We start from the raw sequence: 15,104 nt of genomic DNA, 5'->3' as shown, positions 1-15,104 counted from the left end.
TGCTGTTCCAGATGTGGTATCATTGCTTGAGCAAATCAATACATACCCTGCTACCTGGTATGCACCTATTGATCTGGCAAATGCTTTTTATCTCAATAGCTATTAGTAAGGACCACCAAAAACAGCTTGCTTTTAGCTGGCAAGGTCAGCAATATACTTTCACAGTCTTACCTCAGGGGTATATCAACAGTCCAGTACCATATCATAATCATGTTCACAGGGACCTTGATTGTTTCTCCCTCCCACAAGACATTACACTGGTCCATTATATTGATGATATCATGTTGACTGGACCCAGTAAGCAAGAAGTAGCAACTACTCTAGACTTACAGGTAAGGCATTTGTGTGTCAGAGGATGGGAGATAAATCCTACAAAAATACAGGGGCCTTCCACCTCAGTGAAATTTCTAAGTGTCCAGTGATGTGGGGCATGTTGAGATATCCCCTCTAAGGCAAAGGATAAAGTTGCTGCATCTGGGCCCTCTTATGACCAAAAAAGAGAGGCACAATACCTAGTTGGTCTCTTTGGATTCTGGTGACAACATATTCCTCATTTGGGTATGCTACTCTGGCCCATTTATAGAGTGACCAGAAAAGCTGCTAATTTTGAGTGGGGACCTGAACAAGAGGAGGCTCTGCGACAGGTTGAGGCTGCTGTACAAGCTGTTCTGCTACTTGGACCATATAATCCAGCAGATCCAATTGTGTTGGAGAATCAGTGGCAAATAGAGATGCTGTTTGGAGCCTTTGCCAGGCCTATAGGAGAATCACAATGGAGACCCTTAGGATTTTAGAGCAAATCCTTACCATCTGCTGCAGATAACTACTCTCCTTTTGAGAAACAGCTTTTGGCCTGCTACTGGGCCTTACTAGAGACTGAACACTTAACCTTGGGTCACCAAGTTACCATGAGTCCTGAGTTGCCTATCATGAGTTCAGTGTTGTCTGACCCACCAAACCATAAAGTTGGGCCTGCACAGCAGCGCTCCATCATAAAATGGAAATGGTATACACATGATAGGGCCAGAGCAGGTCCTGAAGGCACATGCATGAGGAAGTGGCCCAAATCCCCATGGTCTCCACTCCTGCCACGTTACCTTCTCTTTCCCAAACCAGAGCTATGGCCTCTTAGGGAGTTCCTTACAGTGAACTGATCGAGGAAGAGAAAACTCGGGCCTGGTTTACATATGGTTCAGCACAATATGCAGGTACCACCCGAAAGTGGACAGCTGCAGCATTACAACCTCTTTCTGGGGTGTCCTTGAAGGACAGTGGTGAGGGAAAACCCTCCCAGTGGGCAGAACTTTGAGCAGTGCACCTGGCTGTTCATTTTGCTTGGAAAACTGGCCAGAGGTGCGTTTGTATACTGACTAATGGGCTGTTGCTAATGGTTTGGCTGGATGGTCAGGGACTTGGAAAGACCATAATTGGAAAACTGGCGACAAAGAGGTCTGGGGAAGAGGTATGTGGATAGACCTTTCTGAGTGGGCTAAAAACATGAACATATTTGTGTACCGTGTGAATGTGTACCAGAGGGTGACTTCAGCAGAGGAAGGTTTTAATAATCAAGTGCATAAGATGACCCGTTCTGTGGATACCAGTCAGCCTCTTTCCCCAGCAACTCCTGTGATTGCCCAATGGGCTCATGAACAAAGTGGTCATGGTGTTAGGGATGGAGGTTATGCATGGGCTCAGCAACATGGACTTCCACTCATCAAGGCTGACCTGGCCACTGCTGAGTGCCCAATCTACCAGCAGCAGAGACCCACACTCAGCCCCCGATATGGCACCATTCCCCGAGGTGACCACCGGCTACATGGTGGCAGGTTGATTACACTGAACCACTCCCTTCATGGAAGGGGCAGCGATTAGTTCCAGAGTAGACACATACTCTGGAAATGGGTTTGCTTTCCCTGCACACAATGCTTCTGCCAAAACTACCATCCGTGGGCTTACAGAATGCCTTATTCACTGTCATGGTATTCCACACAGCTTTGCTTCTGATCAAGGAATACACTTCACAGCAAATGAAGTGTGGGAATGGGCACATGCTTATGAAATTTTCTGGTCTTACCATGTTCCCCATCATCCAGAAGCAGCTGGATTGAGAAAAAGGTGGAACGGCCTTTTGAAAACTCAATTACGGTGCCAACTAGGTGGCAATATCTTGAAGGGCTGGGGTAATGTTCTCCAGGAAGCTGTGCATGCTCTGAATCAGCATCCACTATATGGTGCTGTTTCTCCCATAGTCAGGATCCATGGGTCCAGGAACCAAGGGGTGGAAATGGGAGTGGTACTACTCACTATTACCCCTAGTGATCTACTAGGAAAATTTTTGCTTCCAGTCCCTGCAACCCTGAGCTCTGCTGGTCTACAGGTTTTAGTTCCAAAAGGGGGAGTGCTTCCACCAGGAGAAACAACAATGATTCCATTGAACTGGAATCTAAGACTGCCACCTGGTCACTTTGGGCTACTCATGCCCCTGGAGCAACAAGCCAAGAAAGGGATTACATTATCAGCTGGGGTGACTGACACTGACTATCAGGGGGAAACAGGACTGCAACTACACAATGGAGGTAAAGAAGAGTTTTTCTGGAATATAGGAGATCCCCCAGGGCATCTTTTACTACCACGCCCTGTGATTAAAATCAATGGAAAACTGCAACGACCCAATCCAGGCAGTACTACCAATGGCTCTGAAACTTCAGGAATGAAGGTTTGGGTCACCCCACTAGGCAAAGAACCACAGCCAGCTGAAGTGCTTGCTGAGGGTAAAGGGAACATGGAATGGGTAGTGGGAGAAGGTAGTGATAAATATGAACTATGATCATGTGATCAGTTACAGAAGCGAGGATTGTAACGCTGTTTTCTTCATGTTATACTATTTAAGTTGTAAGATATCAAGTTTAAGAATGAATATTACCCAAGGACTTGTACCCTATTCTGGAGGGATTTAATGTGTTTCCGGTTATATGCAAGACAGTTGAGTATTGTTAAGTGAAAGAAAAAATGTGTGTTTCATTGTTTTTTATTTAGAAATTAGGTATGGTTTAAGGTGATGTGTATAGCTGCCAAACTGACAAGGAGTGGACTGTCATGGTCAGGTTCATGTGTCAACTTGGCCAAGTGGTGGTGCCTGTTTGGTTGGCCAAGTGCTGGCCTGTCTGTTGCTGTGAAGACATTTCATAGAATTAATAACGATCCCGTCAGCAGCATTCACCACTGATTCCATTTGTACTCAGCCAAGGGGAGTGTCTCCTGCAATGAGTGATGCTTAATCTAATCACTGGAAGCTTTTTAAGGAGGATTCAGAAGAGACAGGCTCTGTTCCTGCTTTGGCCGGTGAGCCTCTCCTATGGATGGAGTTTGTACAGACCCTCCATTGGAATCATCAGCTTCACAGCCTGCCCTACAGATTCTGCACTCTACGTTACTACAGTTATGTGAGACACCCTTATAAATTTTATATTTACGAATATTTCTTGTTGATTCTGTTTCTCTAGAGAACCCTAACTAATACAGTCATTTCCCAATGCCTGTCCACGTAAAAAAAAAAAACAAAAAAATGAGGAAGAGTTTAAAATACTTTCAAACAGACACTGAGAAAATGTGCGAACAACAGACTTGCGCTACAAGAAATACTAAAGAGAGCACTGTAGGTAGATAGGAAAAGACAGGAGAGAGAGGTTTGAAGAAGAGTGTGAGTATGGTTGAAAGAGGAGGGTTAGGGGCATGTATGATACCAGACAGAAAGACAGGATAAAAACTGGGACTGTAGACCAGCAAAATCTACAGTGGACAATGATGGTGACTAAATGTACAAATATAAGAAAGTTTCTACAAGAGGGAGAACAAATGAATGTTAACACTGCAAGGTGTTGAAAATGGGATGGTATATGGAAAAAATACAATCAATGCAAACTAGGGTCTATAGTTAACAGTAACACTGTAATATTCTCCTCTTCCATTAACTGTAACAAAGACAATATACCAAAGCTAAATGTCAATAAGAGGGGGATATCTAGGAGGAATGTGGCATTCTCGGTGTTGTTTCTCATTTTTATTTTATTTTTTTATTCGTCATTTAATTTTATTTTCCTCTTCTTTCTTTACAGAAGAAATGGAAGCATTTTCATATAGATTGTGGTGGTGAATGCATAACTATGTGATTATACCAGGAGCCACTGATTGTTTACTTAAGATGCTTTGTATGGTGTGTAAATAAAACTATTTCTAAAATATGCAGAAAAATACAAGTCTGGAGAAGATGTGGAGAGAGAGGTATACCCATTCACTGTTACTAGGGAAGTAGAGTGGCGCAGCTCCTCTGGAGGGCTGTGTGGTGGGTCCATAGGAGGCTAAACACAGGGTTGTCATATGATCCTACAACTCCATTACTAGGTATATTCTTGGAAGAACTGAAAGCAGGATCATGAATGGTCACTTGCACACTGGTGTTTATGGTGGCAGTACTTACAATCTGTGATGGAAGGAGGTGGCCTAGGGTACATCAACTAATAAACAGAAGTGCAAACTGTGGTGTATACATACAATGGAATATTGAGTGCTGACAAGAAGGAATGAAGTTGTGAGGCATGCAACTAGGAGGATGAACCTTGAGGACATTATGTTGAGTGAACTAAGCTAGAAACAAAAGGACAAATATTGTAAGGCCTCACTAATATGGACTAACTATAATGAGCAAACCTGAGAATTGAATTTGAGAGCACAGGTTAACAGGGAAAGGCAGTAGAATGTAATAGTTAGGTTTTTCTCTAAGCCAACTCTGCAAATAAACTCACTACCCTCCCCCCACTACATGGGCCATGACACCCAAGTGTGTAAGTCTCCCTGGCAATGTGGGACATGACTCCTGGGGATGAGCCTGACTCTGGCATTGCGGGATCAAGAAAACCTTCTTGACCAAAAGGGGGGAAAGAAATGAAACAAAATAAAGTTTCAGTGGCTAAGAGATCTCAAACAGCGTTAAGAGGTCATTCTGGAGGTTATTCTTATGCATTCTATAGATATTCCTTTTTACTTTCTAGTGTATTAGAGAATAGCTAGAAGGAAAGACCTGAAACTACTGTACTGTAATCCAGTAACCTTAATTCCTGATGATGATTATTTTAACTATACAGCTTTTAAGGTGTGACCATGTGACTGTTAAAACTTTGTGACTGACACTCTTTATGCAGTGTATGGGCAAATGAGTAACAAAATCAAGACAAAAAAATAAATAATAGGGAGGATAAGAGGTATAGGTCATTTTGGGTGTTCTTTAAAATTTTTTTAGAGTAATGAAAATGTTCTTAAATTGACTGTGATGATGAATGCACTTCCATATGATGATTGTTTGAGCCATGTTTTCTTTGGATGGATTATATGGTGTGTGAAAATATCTCAATAAAATTGGATTAAAGAAAAAGAAAAAGCTAGGACAGAAAAAAGATCAAATATTTATTTAAAATTTCATTTTACTGTTAAGCTATGGAATTTTTTTTGTAATTACCCCCAAAATAATAATATATGATTTAGAGGACATTAAGTGATTAAAAGAGTTATTTAAATATCAGTGGTATACTTAAAGGTGAAAAAGAAAATCTCCAAAGGATTATCTAATTTGCAAAATGTTCACTCTGGCAATGCTAACAAAGGAGATCCTGGGGAGATGGCGGTGTCAGTGGTAGCACGGTTTGGGGATGTTCCCAAATCTCCCGATAAACTCATAAAGCAAGCAGATAATAAAACAAGCCTTCCTTGGGTGCACGGATGGTTTAGTGGGAGAATGCTTCCCTTCCATGTGGGAAACCTGGGTTCAGTTCCTGGACCATGGATCAAAACAAACAAAACAACAACAAAAAACCCTGGACAATGCTTATGTAAATCTAGGTGATAACCCAACAGGGAAGTGGTTGGGGGCAAACCACCCACAGCCATGTGACCTGCACGTTGTTGGCCTCTGGCAGGTAAGGGGTCATCTGAGACCAGCAGTGGAAACCAGGAGGGTTTTCACTGTCTCCGAGAGCAGGTGAATGCAGGGGTTCTGTGATCAGGTCTGAAGGGGCTGGTATAATCCAGACCCACAGTCTATGGGAAATAATCAAAGGGCACTCCCTTCTGGGGACTTCTGATTTCAGGTCTTAAAAAAAAATGTTCCTTTTCCTGAGCAAAATGTGTCTGTAGTCACTGAAATGATCAATTTAGCAAGGCACATTAAGTGCCAGTTCCTTTTAATAGCAGCATATTTCTTTAATATGCTTTGGCTGCCAAAATTAGTCGGCAATCATCCGTAACCAAAAGTCCACGAAGAGAACAAAGAAATGGATACAGTTCAGGAATTAATTTGCGTTTATGTAAAATGATTTTAATTAATAAAGCCTTCCAAACTTATGTTTTTAGGCCTGGCTCAGCACAAGAAAAGGAAGGAGAATAAAAGTAATGTGACTCTCCAAGTTCTCCAACTGACTTACATGAGACCATCTACAACTTAATTTAAGGCCTCTCTCCACTTATACCAGGGGCAGCAGTATTTCCCATCTGCGTGTATCCCTAACCTTTTCAACATATTTTGGGCTAAGATTAACAATTGATACAAATCCATAATTGCATTTTAAGATTAAAGAAAGATAAGAAGTTTTACTGTAAAAAGCACACTAAAACTGGGTTTCTCTAACAGTGAGAATGTAAAGAACTCATTTTACCTCTCAATTTTTATGTTGGTATATCTGTCATTAAAAGGATTTTCTTTAAAAAGCTCCATTGGGTTTATTTGGTACAAAATTTATATTTTGACTAGTGCATTTCCTAATATAACTTATGTAGACAGCTTAATTGAACACCATAAGTACATGGAATCTTGGGTAGGACATGAGATTTTGTTGGTTTGTCCAGAGTTATCCCCTGATAAATCCCAGAGTGATTTGAACAGTGAATAAAAAAGTATTTGCAAATTCCCCCTTGGGGAATGGTGAGAATGGGGGAAAATTCAAATTCCCCAAGTTGAATTCTTGATATTCTCACAAGCAGTGTGGACAATCAAAGCTATAGGCTGAGCCCCCAGTCTTGCGGTTTGTTCATATGAAACTTAACCCCACAAAGGATAGGTCAAGCCTACTTAAAATTAGGCCTAAGAGTCACCCCCAAGAGAACCTCTTTTGTTGCTCAGATGTGGCCTCTCTCTCCAGCCAACACAACAAGCAAACTCACCACCCTCCCCCCTGTCTATGTGGGACATGACTCCCAGGGGTGTGGACCTTCCTGGCAACGTGGGATAGAAATCCTAGAATGAGCTGAGACTCAGCATCAGGGGATTGAGAAGAACCCTAGAATGAGCTGAGACCCAGCATCAAGGGATTGAGAAAACCTTCTCGACCAAAAGGGGGAAGAATGAAATGAGACAAAGTGTCAATGGCTGAGAGCTTCCAAACAGAGTTGAGAGGTTATCCTGGAGGTTATTCTTACGCATTAAATAGATATCACCTTGTTATTCTAGATGTAATGGAGAGGCTGGAGGGAACTGCCTGAAAATGCAGTGCTGTGTTCCAGTAGCCACGTTTCTTGAAGATGATTGTATAATGATATAGCATTCACAGTGTGACTATGTGATTGTGAAAACCTTGTGTCTGATGCTCCTTTTATCTACCTTGTCAACAGACGAGTAGAACATATGGAATAAAAATAAATAATAGGGGGAACAAATGTTAAAATAAATTTAGTTTCAAATGATAGTGATCAATGAAAGGGAGGGGTTAGGGGTACGGTATGTATAATTTTTTTTTTTTCTGTTTTCATTTTATTTCTTTTTTTGAATAGATGCAAATGTCCCAAGAAATGATCATGATGATGAATATGCAACTATGTGATGATATTGTGAATTACTGATTATATATGTAGAACGCAATGATCAAAACAGGAATGTTTACGTTTATTTGGTGTTTTTTTGTATTTAAAAAAATAAAATAAAAAAGTTCCATTGGACAGAACACACCTTCGGAGCTCAGACATAATCACCTGCAAAAACTCTACTCTCTCTCAAGATCTGTTGTATTTTCCATTTACTTGTGTGCCTTTTGACATCTTACTTCACTGTACTATGTGGTCCCGGCTGGCAGTTTCTTCTCTTCTTGTTGCGGGCTGAGGTGGGGTGGGGCATGTGGTCAGACAGCATTCACAGAATAACTGGAAAGCCACTTTATTTCCTCTAAAATCTTCCCGCAGAGCAATTGTCACCTGTCAATATGCAGATTGTACACACATGCAGACACAAAAGAAAAATCAACCACTTCTTGATTTAAGGGCTTGTTAAAAGGTGTCTCTGTGGGCGGGCCATGGTGGCTCAGAGGCAGAGTTCTTGCCTGCCATGCCAGAGACCCGGGTTCGGTTCCCGGTGCCTGTCCATGCAAAAAATAAAAAAACAGGCTTCTCTGTGGTTAAACTTTATAATAGACTTTTTTGCTGTATCTTCTATAATCCAATGGACAGTCAAAAATGCTACGATTTTCTGATTTTCAAACCTCTACACGCACACACACTTTCTGAAAACAGTCAGCAAGTGCAGCCACACCCTGGGGAACTCACCATGACCGTGCAGTCCTCCGACCCGCTGGCAATGACCTGATCGTTGTGTGGGCACCAGTCTATGTCGAGCACGGGTCCCGTGTGGCCACATACTGTAGGGTAGGACTTGTCAATGCGACCAGTCTGAGAAAAGAGAGAGAAAGACCTATTATGTAACATGGCTGCTTTGGAGTTTACATGTTTTCTCTGGCCCATTTCTCCTCTATTACCTCTACCCAAAATGTGCGGCTGTTTACGTATGATGACACACACACCAGTCAGTATCAACTAGGAAGAATCAGCAGCTTTCATTTCTAGAAATAGTTCGTATCAAGGATACTCCGCAAAATTCTGAGGATCCAATTTCTAGAACCGCAAAGATCTTATTTAATAATTGCAGTAATAGACACAGCAGAAAGAATGCAAAATGCTTTTTTTTTTTTTACCAAAATAACAATTTCAAAAAGCCAAATTGCATAGGTGTGTTTTTATTGTAAAATTATAAAATATAACGTTTAATATAGTAAGCTAATATCCTTGAATATATAAATCAACAGTTCTGGAAATGAATGGTACTGTGAGCAAGCAAAGTTAAAGTAATAAAAAAGAAGAGCTTTAGCTGTTGCTGGAGGACCTAAGGGCACACTACATTTTAATGTCTCACTCTCTCCCCACTGTCTTCAACAGAAATGCCAAGCAGGCAGTCTCATTAACACCAACCCACACCTCACCCATTTTCCAATTCCACACCTTATTAAGAATAAAATGTTTAGTCTAGCCTTAAACAGCCACCACAGGTTGTTCATACCATACATTTGAATCCAACAAGTCAATCTTGCTTATCAGACCAATTTCTAAAATTTGACTTAGAAATTACACATGGTATAATTGCACCAAGACAATTACTGTTACAACAGCTGTACAAAAGCAATTCCTTTATAAAACTGGGTAATGCTAGTCCATGCTGAGGTTCTACATGTTCTAAAAAGGATGCATAACAGGCATCACCATGCCATCTCCTCAACTCATTTTCTGTCGCTCTTACTCTCCTCTACGACAAATTGTCACAACCCTGGGTAGGCTTCTTACCGATTTTTCTCAACTTCAGCAAATACGATGATTTTCCCACTTTGACTAGACTATGGAAATCTCAGAGAAGCTGTATGCTAAAGCACAAAACCCCAGGCTCTGGAGTCAGACAGACAGGGGTCCAAGTCCACACTCTGCTGCTTCAACAGGGGTGGCCACAGGTGAGTCATTCATCTCTCCAAACTTGAGCTCATCGTCTATAAAGCAGGCAAGGATGACGCTTCTCTCCCAGGGTTAATTGAGGGGCCGTCTATAGCTCTGAGGGCAGGATCTACTCTAGTACATGGTAAATGCTTGGCAGATCATACCCTCTGTCACGATTATCTGTGTAAGATATGTAAAGAATTTAATCATGGTACCTGGAATATAATAAATGCTCAAGAACCAACTATTGAAGTGTTAATGGCTGAGAGATTCCAAACAGAGTCAAGAGGTTATCCTGGAGGTTATTCTTTTTTTTTTTTTTTTTTTACATGGCAGGCACCGGGGATTGAACCCGGGTCCTTGGGCATGGCAGGCAAGCATTCTTACCTGCTGAGCCACCGTGGCCTGCCCTGGAGGTTATTCTTACGCATTAAGTAGATATCACCTTGTTATTCAAGATGTAATGGAGAGGCTGGAGGCAACTGCCTGAAAATGTAGAGCTGTGTTCCAGTAGCCATGTTTCTTGATGATGATTATATAATGATACAGTTTTCACAATGTGACTGTGTGATTGTGAAAACCTTGTGTCTGATGCTCGTTTTATCTACCTTGTCAACAGACGAGTAGAACATATGGAATAAAAATAAATAATAGGGGAACGAATGCTAAAATAAATTTAGTTTGAAATGCTAGTGATCAATGAAAGGGAGAGGTAAGGGGTATGGTATGTATAATTTTTTTTTCCTGTTTTTGTTTTATTTCCTTTTCTGTTGTCTTTTTATTTCTTTTTCTGAATTGATGCTAATGTTCTGGGAAATGATGATGATGATGAATATGCAACTATGTGATGATGTGAATTACTGATTATATATGTAGAACGGAATGATATGTTAAGAATATTTGTGTTTCTTTCTTGTCATATATTTTTTAATTTAAAAATTAATAAAAAATTGGAAAAAAGAAAGAATGTACTTGGAAATTTATTGCTTTTGTATATATGTTATATTTCACAATAAAAAAATTAAAAGAAAAAGGACAAACTATTGGCACTTACTAGTTCTTCTAGCATACGAATTTACTCCATCAATAATAATTAACAAATATCTGTTATTTGTGAACTTTCATGGGTTAGAGACAGAGCTGAGTGTTGGAGGTACATACACAAGTGAAGAGGGCAACGCTTCCTGAGTGGAGACTAGTGAGAAGAGAGTCATTTAAACAGCCAATTTTCAGTGCATCATGAGACATGCTCCCAGGACAGTCCCAGAGGGCTGCAGGGGCAGAGGAAGGCCCCCCAGACCAGGCTTCTGGGGGCCACAGTATTTACGCCAAGGTCTCAGTTGAGACCCAACTTGAAGGCAACCCTGTCTAGAGACCTAAGGCCTAATTTTTTTTTTCCACTCAGTTCATTTGTAAAACTAATTAAACCTATTTTGGATCTCCCGAAATATTTAATCAAAAAAGGAATTCATAAGAGAAAATGCCTGCTGCATACATGTTACCATAATAAAAAAAAATTTTTTTAACACCAAAGAACACTGTATGAAATAGAATCTGGGTGCTGTAAGAAGGAGCCACATGGACCATTTACAGGCAGTGAAGCCCTGGTGACTGCAAACAGAACTTTCTGGGCTGGAGTCACAGCGCTGCCGTTTTCTAGCTGTGACGTCCTAGTCAAACCTTCACCTCTCAACTGCTGCTCCTCAAATGTAAAATGAGAATGATAATAACAGCTTATTCTTTAGAGTTGGTATGAGGATTAAATGAGACCATCAAAGTAAAGTACCTGATAGTGTCCCAGCACTTGAAGTCCCTAATAAATGTTATCCCCAATTTTAAAATACTAGAATCCCCTCTACCACATCTCTGATGGCTTCTCTCTTCAAGAAGGATCAGGTAGGAAGCACCTGAGCCATGTGTTTTTACCCAATTCTCTTACTGCATCCTAACAAGACCACGTGAGATGGTTATTTCACTTCCACCCATGGAGCAACCAATGTGCTTTTGCTCCAGTTGGTTAATATTATGATAATAATAACAACAAACTACCATTATTATTATATAAACTATAGCTATATTTACTTCTTTTGAATGTGCGATATTTCTTAATTTAAAACATTCTGAAACACAGAGGCCAAAATGAGGTCTGAAACACATTGAAACAGGGATTCCTGAAGGAGGAAATGAAGATGATGGAAGAGAGGTAAAAATTGAAGAGATAATGGTTGAAAATTTTTCAGGTTCAATTAAAAGCATAAAACTCCAGATTCGAGAGGCACAAGTGCTGAGAAGTATAAGTAAAAATAAATCTATACCTATTCATATCATACTGAAATGTAGAACCCCTAAAACAAAGAGAAAATCTTGAAAGCAATCTGTTCTAGTTTGCTAGCTGCCAGAATGCAATATAGCAGAAACAGAATGGTTTTTACAAAGGGGAACTTAATAAGTTGCTAGTTTACAGTTTTAAGGCTGAGGAAATGTCCCAATTACAACTCTATAGAAATGTCCAATCAAAGGCATCCAGGAAGATACCCTGGTTCAAGAAGGCCAATGAAGTTCAGGGTCTCATTCTCAAGTGAGAGGCCACATGGCAAACACAGTAACAGTTTCTCTCTCAGCTGGAAGGGTACATGGTGAGTTGAGCAAGGCTTCATTTGTTAGCTTTCTCTCCTGGCTTCCTGTTTCATGAAGCTCCCCAGAAGGCATTTTTCTTCTTCATCTTCAAAGGTCACTGGCTTGTGGGCTCTCTGATCCTCGTGGCTATGTCGTTCTTCTCTGCTCTCTCTGAATCTCTCCCATTCTCCAATCTTTCCTCCTTTATAGGACTCCAGTAAACTAATCAAGACCCACCCAAATGGGTGGAGACGCATCTCCCCTAATCCAGCTTAACTACCACTCTTGATTGGGTTACACCTCCAGGGAGATGATCTAAATAAATACAGTTTGAATAAGAATTATTCTGCCTCTACGAAATGGGATTTTGATTAAAAATGGCTTTTCTAGAGTACATACATTCTTTCAAACCAGCACACAACCATAAAGAAAAGACAGATTACTTACAGAGAGAATAATTAGACTGACTATGGGCAGACTTCTCAAAAGCAATTACAGAAACAAATGGGAAAATATACTGGAAATGTTAAGTTAAACAATCATCCTTTTATACCCAGATAAACTATCATTCAAGGGTGATGACCAAACATAAAAACAAACAAAAGACATTTTAGACAACTAAAAAAGACAAGAGAATTTACCATTCACAGATTTTCGTTCAAAGAATTACATTCTAGGACTCATTTCAAAGAATTTCAAAATTAATTTCAAGGAATAAAGTTCAAGGACTTATTTCAGGAAAAGAAAGTGAACCAGAACAATAAACAAAAAAAAATGGTAACTATAATAAAACTTAACAGGCACTGAGTATATAAACTAGTAGTAAAAATTAAACTAACTTGAGACTTTGTCATATAAACATGTTAATACTAAGGCTAAACACTAAAAAAGAGAACGTATACTTTCCAAAAAGTATGTGGAGAGAGGGGGAGATGGTCGGAATAAAAACAAACAAAAACTCATTCAAAAATAGACAATAAAGACTGAGATAGTATAATCTAGGAATGCCTAGAGTGAATAACGATAGTGACTAAATGTACAAATTTAAAAATATTTTTTGCATGAGGAAGAGCAAAGAAATGTGAGTATTGCAGGTTGTTGAAAATAGATGGTCATTCGTATTCTAAAATTCCAACTTCTGTGTGAGACTAAAGTGAGACATGTTTATCTGGTACAAAATTTATACTTTGACTAGTGCATTTCCTAATTTAACTTATACGGACAGTTTAATTGAACACCATAAATACATGGAATCTTGAATAGGGCATGAGATTTTGTAGGTTTGTCCAGGTTAGTAGGATGATGCCCCAATAAATTTCAGAGTGATTTGAACAGTGAATAAAGAAGTATTTGCAAAGTCCCCTTGGGGGGATGGGGAGAAAGGGGGAAAATTCAACTTCCCCATTTGGAGAATTCCTGATATTCTCGCAAGCAGTGGGGACAACCAAATCAATAGGCTGAGCCCTTGATCTTGGGGTTTGTTCCTATGAAACTTATCCCCACAAAGGATAGGCTAAGCCTACTTAAAATTAGGACTAAGAGTCACCCCCAGAGAACCACACTGCTTGCTCAGATGTGGCCTCTCTCTCAGCCAACACAATAGGCAAACTCATTGCCCTTCCCCTTTCAATGAGGGACATGACTCCAAGGGGTATAAACCTCCCTGGCAACATAGGACAGAAATCCTCGAATGAGCTGGGCCTCAGCATTAAGGGATTGAGAAAACTATCTTGATCAAAATGGGAAAGAGAGAAATGAGACAAAATAAAGTGTCAGTGGCTGATTTCAAACAGAGTCGGGAGGTTATTCTTACGCATTATATAGATATCCCTTTTCAATTTATAATGTATTTGAGTGGCTAAACGGAAGTACCTGAAACTGAAGAGCTGTTCTCCAGTAACCTTGTTTCTTGAAGATGATTATAAAAAGATATAACATTTACAATATGACTGTGTGATTGTGAAAATCTTGTGTCTGATGTTCCCTTTATCTAGAGTATGGACAGATGAGTAAAAAATATGAATAAAAAAATTAATGAATATGTTTTAAAAAGTAAAAGGAACACACTAAATGCAAAAAACAAACAAAAAACCCCAACTCATTCATTCCAATAGAAAGAGGACATAAGAAGAAGAAAAAAAGGCAAGAAAAAGAATGACCACTAGAAAGTACAAAATAAGACAGTGGAAATAAAACCAAAGAAAGTCACAAATTATGATATATGCAAATAGATTAACCTCACCAGGTAAAAGACAGGATTTTTCATATTTTTAAGTCCAGCAACAAAAGAAGTGCTTAAAACATAACACCAAAAAGGCAACTAAATTGGGGGATGGTATATTAAAAATTATATGAATATAGAAAATTTTAACAAAATTAACAAGCATAATCTAAGAGAGATATTTTTTTTTTCAATCTTAAACTTTTTATTTTGAAATGCTTTCAAATTTACAGGACAGTTACAAAAATATACAAATCCCATAAAGAGAACTCCAGCATACTCCCTATTCCCCCAGATCCACCAACTTTGACGTTTTGCCATATGTACCATTTTATTCTATTAACATATCAATCCATCTACCTATCTATCAATCCATCTTGTAAACACTTGAGTGAAGGGTGTATGCACCATGCTGCCTTGAACACTTAATCCTATCATGTACATTTCCCAAGACAAGGATATTCACTTATATATC

General features: G+C 39.6%; 1 protein-coding gene and 1 long non-coding RNA gene across 4 annotated transcripts in view; one reads left to right on the top strand and one right to left on the bottom strand.

The window, feature by feature from the left end:
• LOC143683780 (uncharacterized) overlaps positions 1-6,795 on the top strand; it is a 71,727-nt gene extending 64,932 nt beyond the window's left edge. The window contains exon 3 of the long non-coding RNA XR_013175648.1: positions 6,403-6,795. This is a non-coding gene — a long non-coding RNA (uncharacterized LOC143683780). The remainder of the gene's footprint in view (positions 1-6,402) is intronic.
• Positions 1-15,104, bottom strand: part of CORO1C (coronin 1C) — a 93,668-nt gene that overhangs the window by 28,738 nt on the left and 49,826 nt on the right. For all 3 annotated transcript variants that reach the window (XM_077160112.1, XM_077160113.1, XM_077160114.1), the window contains exon 3: positions 8,581-8,703. In XM_077160112.1, the coding sequence (XP_077016227.1) occupies positions 8,581-8,703 (123 nt within the window). The remainder of the gene's footprint in view (positions 1-8,580; positions 8,704-15,104) is intronic.

This window comes from Tamandua tetradactyla, chromosome 5 (assembly GCF_023851605.1).
Source record: "Tamandua tetradactyla isolate mTamTet1 chromosome 5, mTamTet1.pri, whole genome shotgun sequence".
Taxonomy (NCBI): domain Eukaryota; kingdom Metazoa; phylum Chordata; class Mammalia; order Pilosa; family Myrmecophagidae; genus Tamandua; species Tamandua tetradactyla.
The sequence above is the reverse complement of the archived record's forward strand: the minus strand, read 5'-3'. Positions and strand labels throughout refer to the sequence as shown.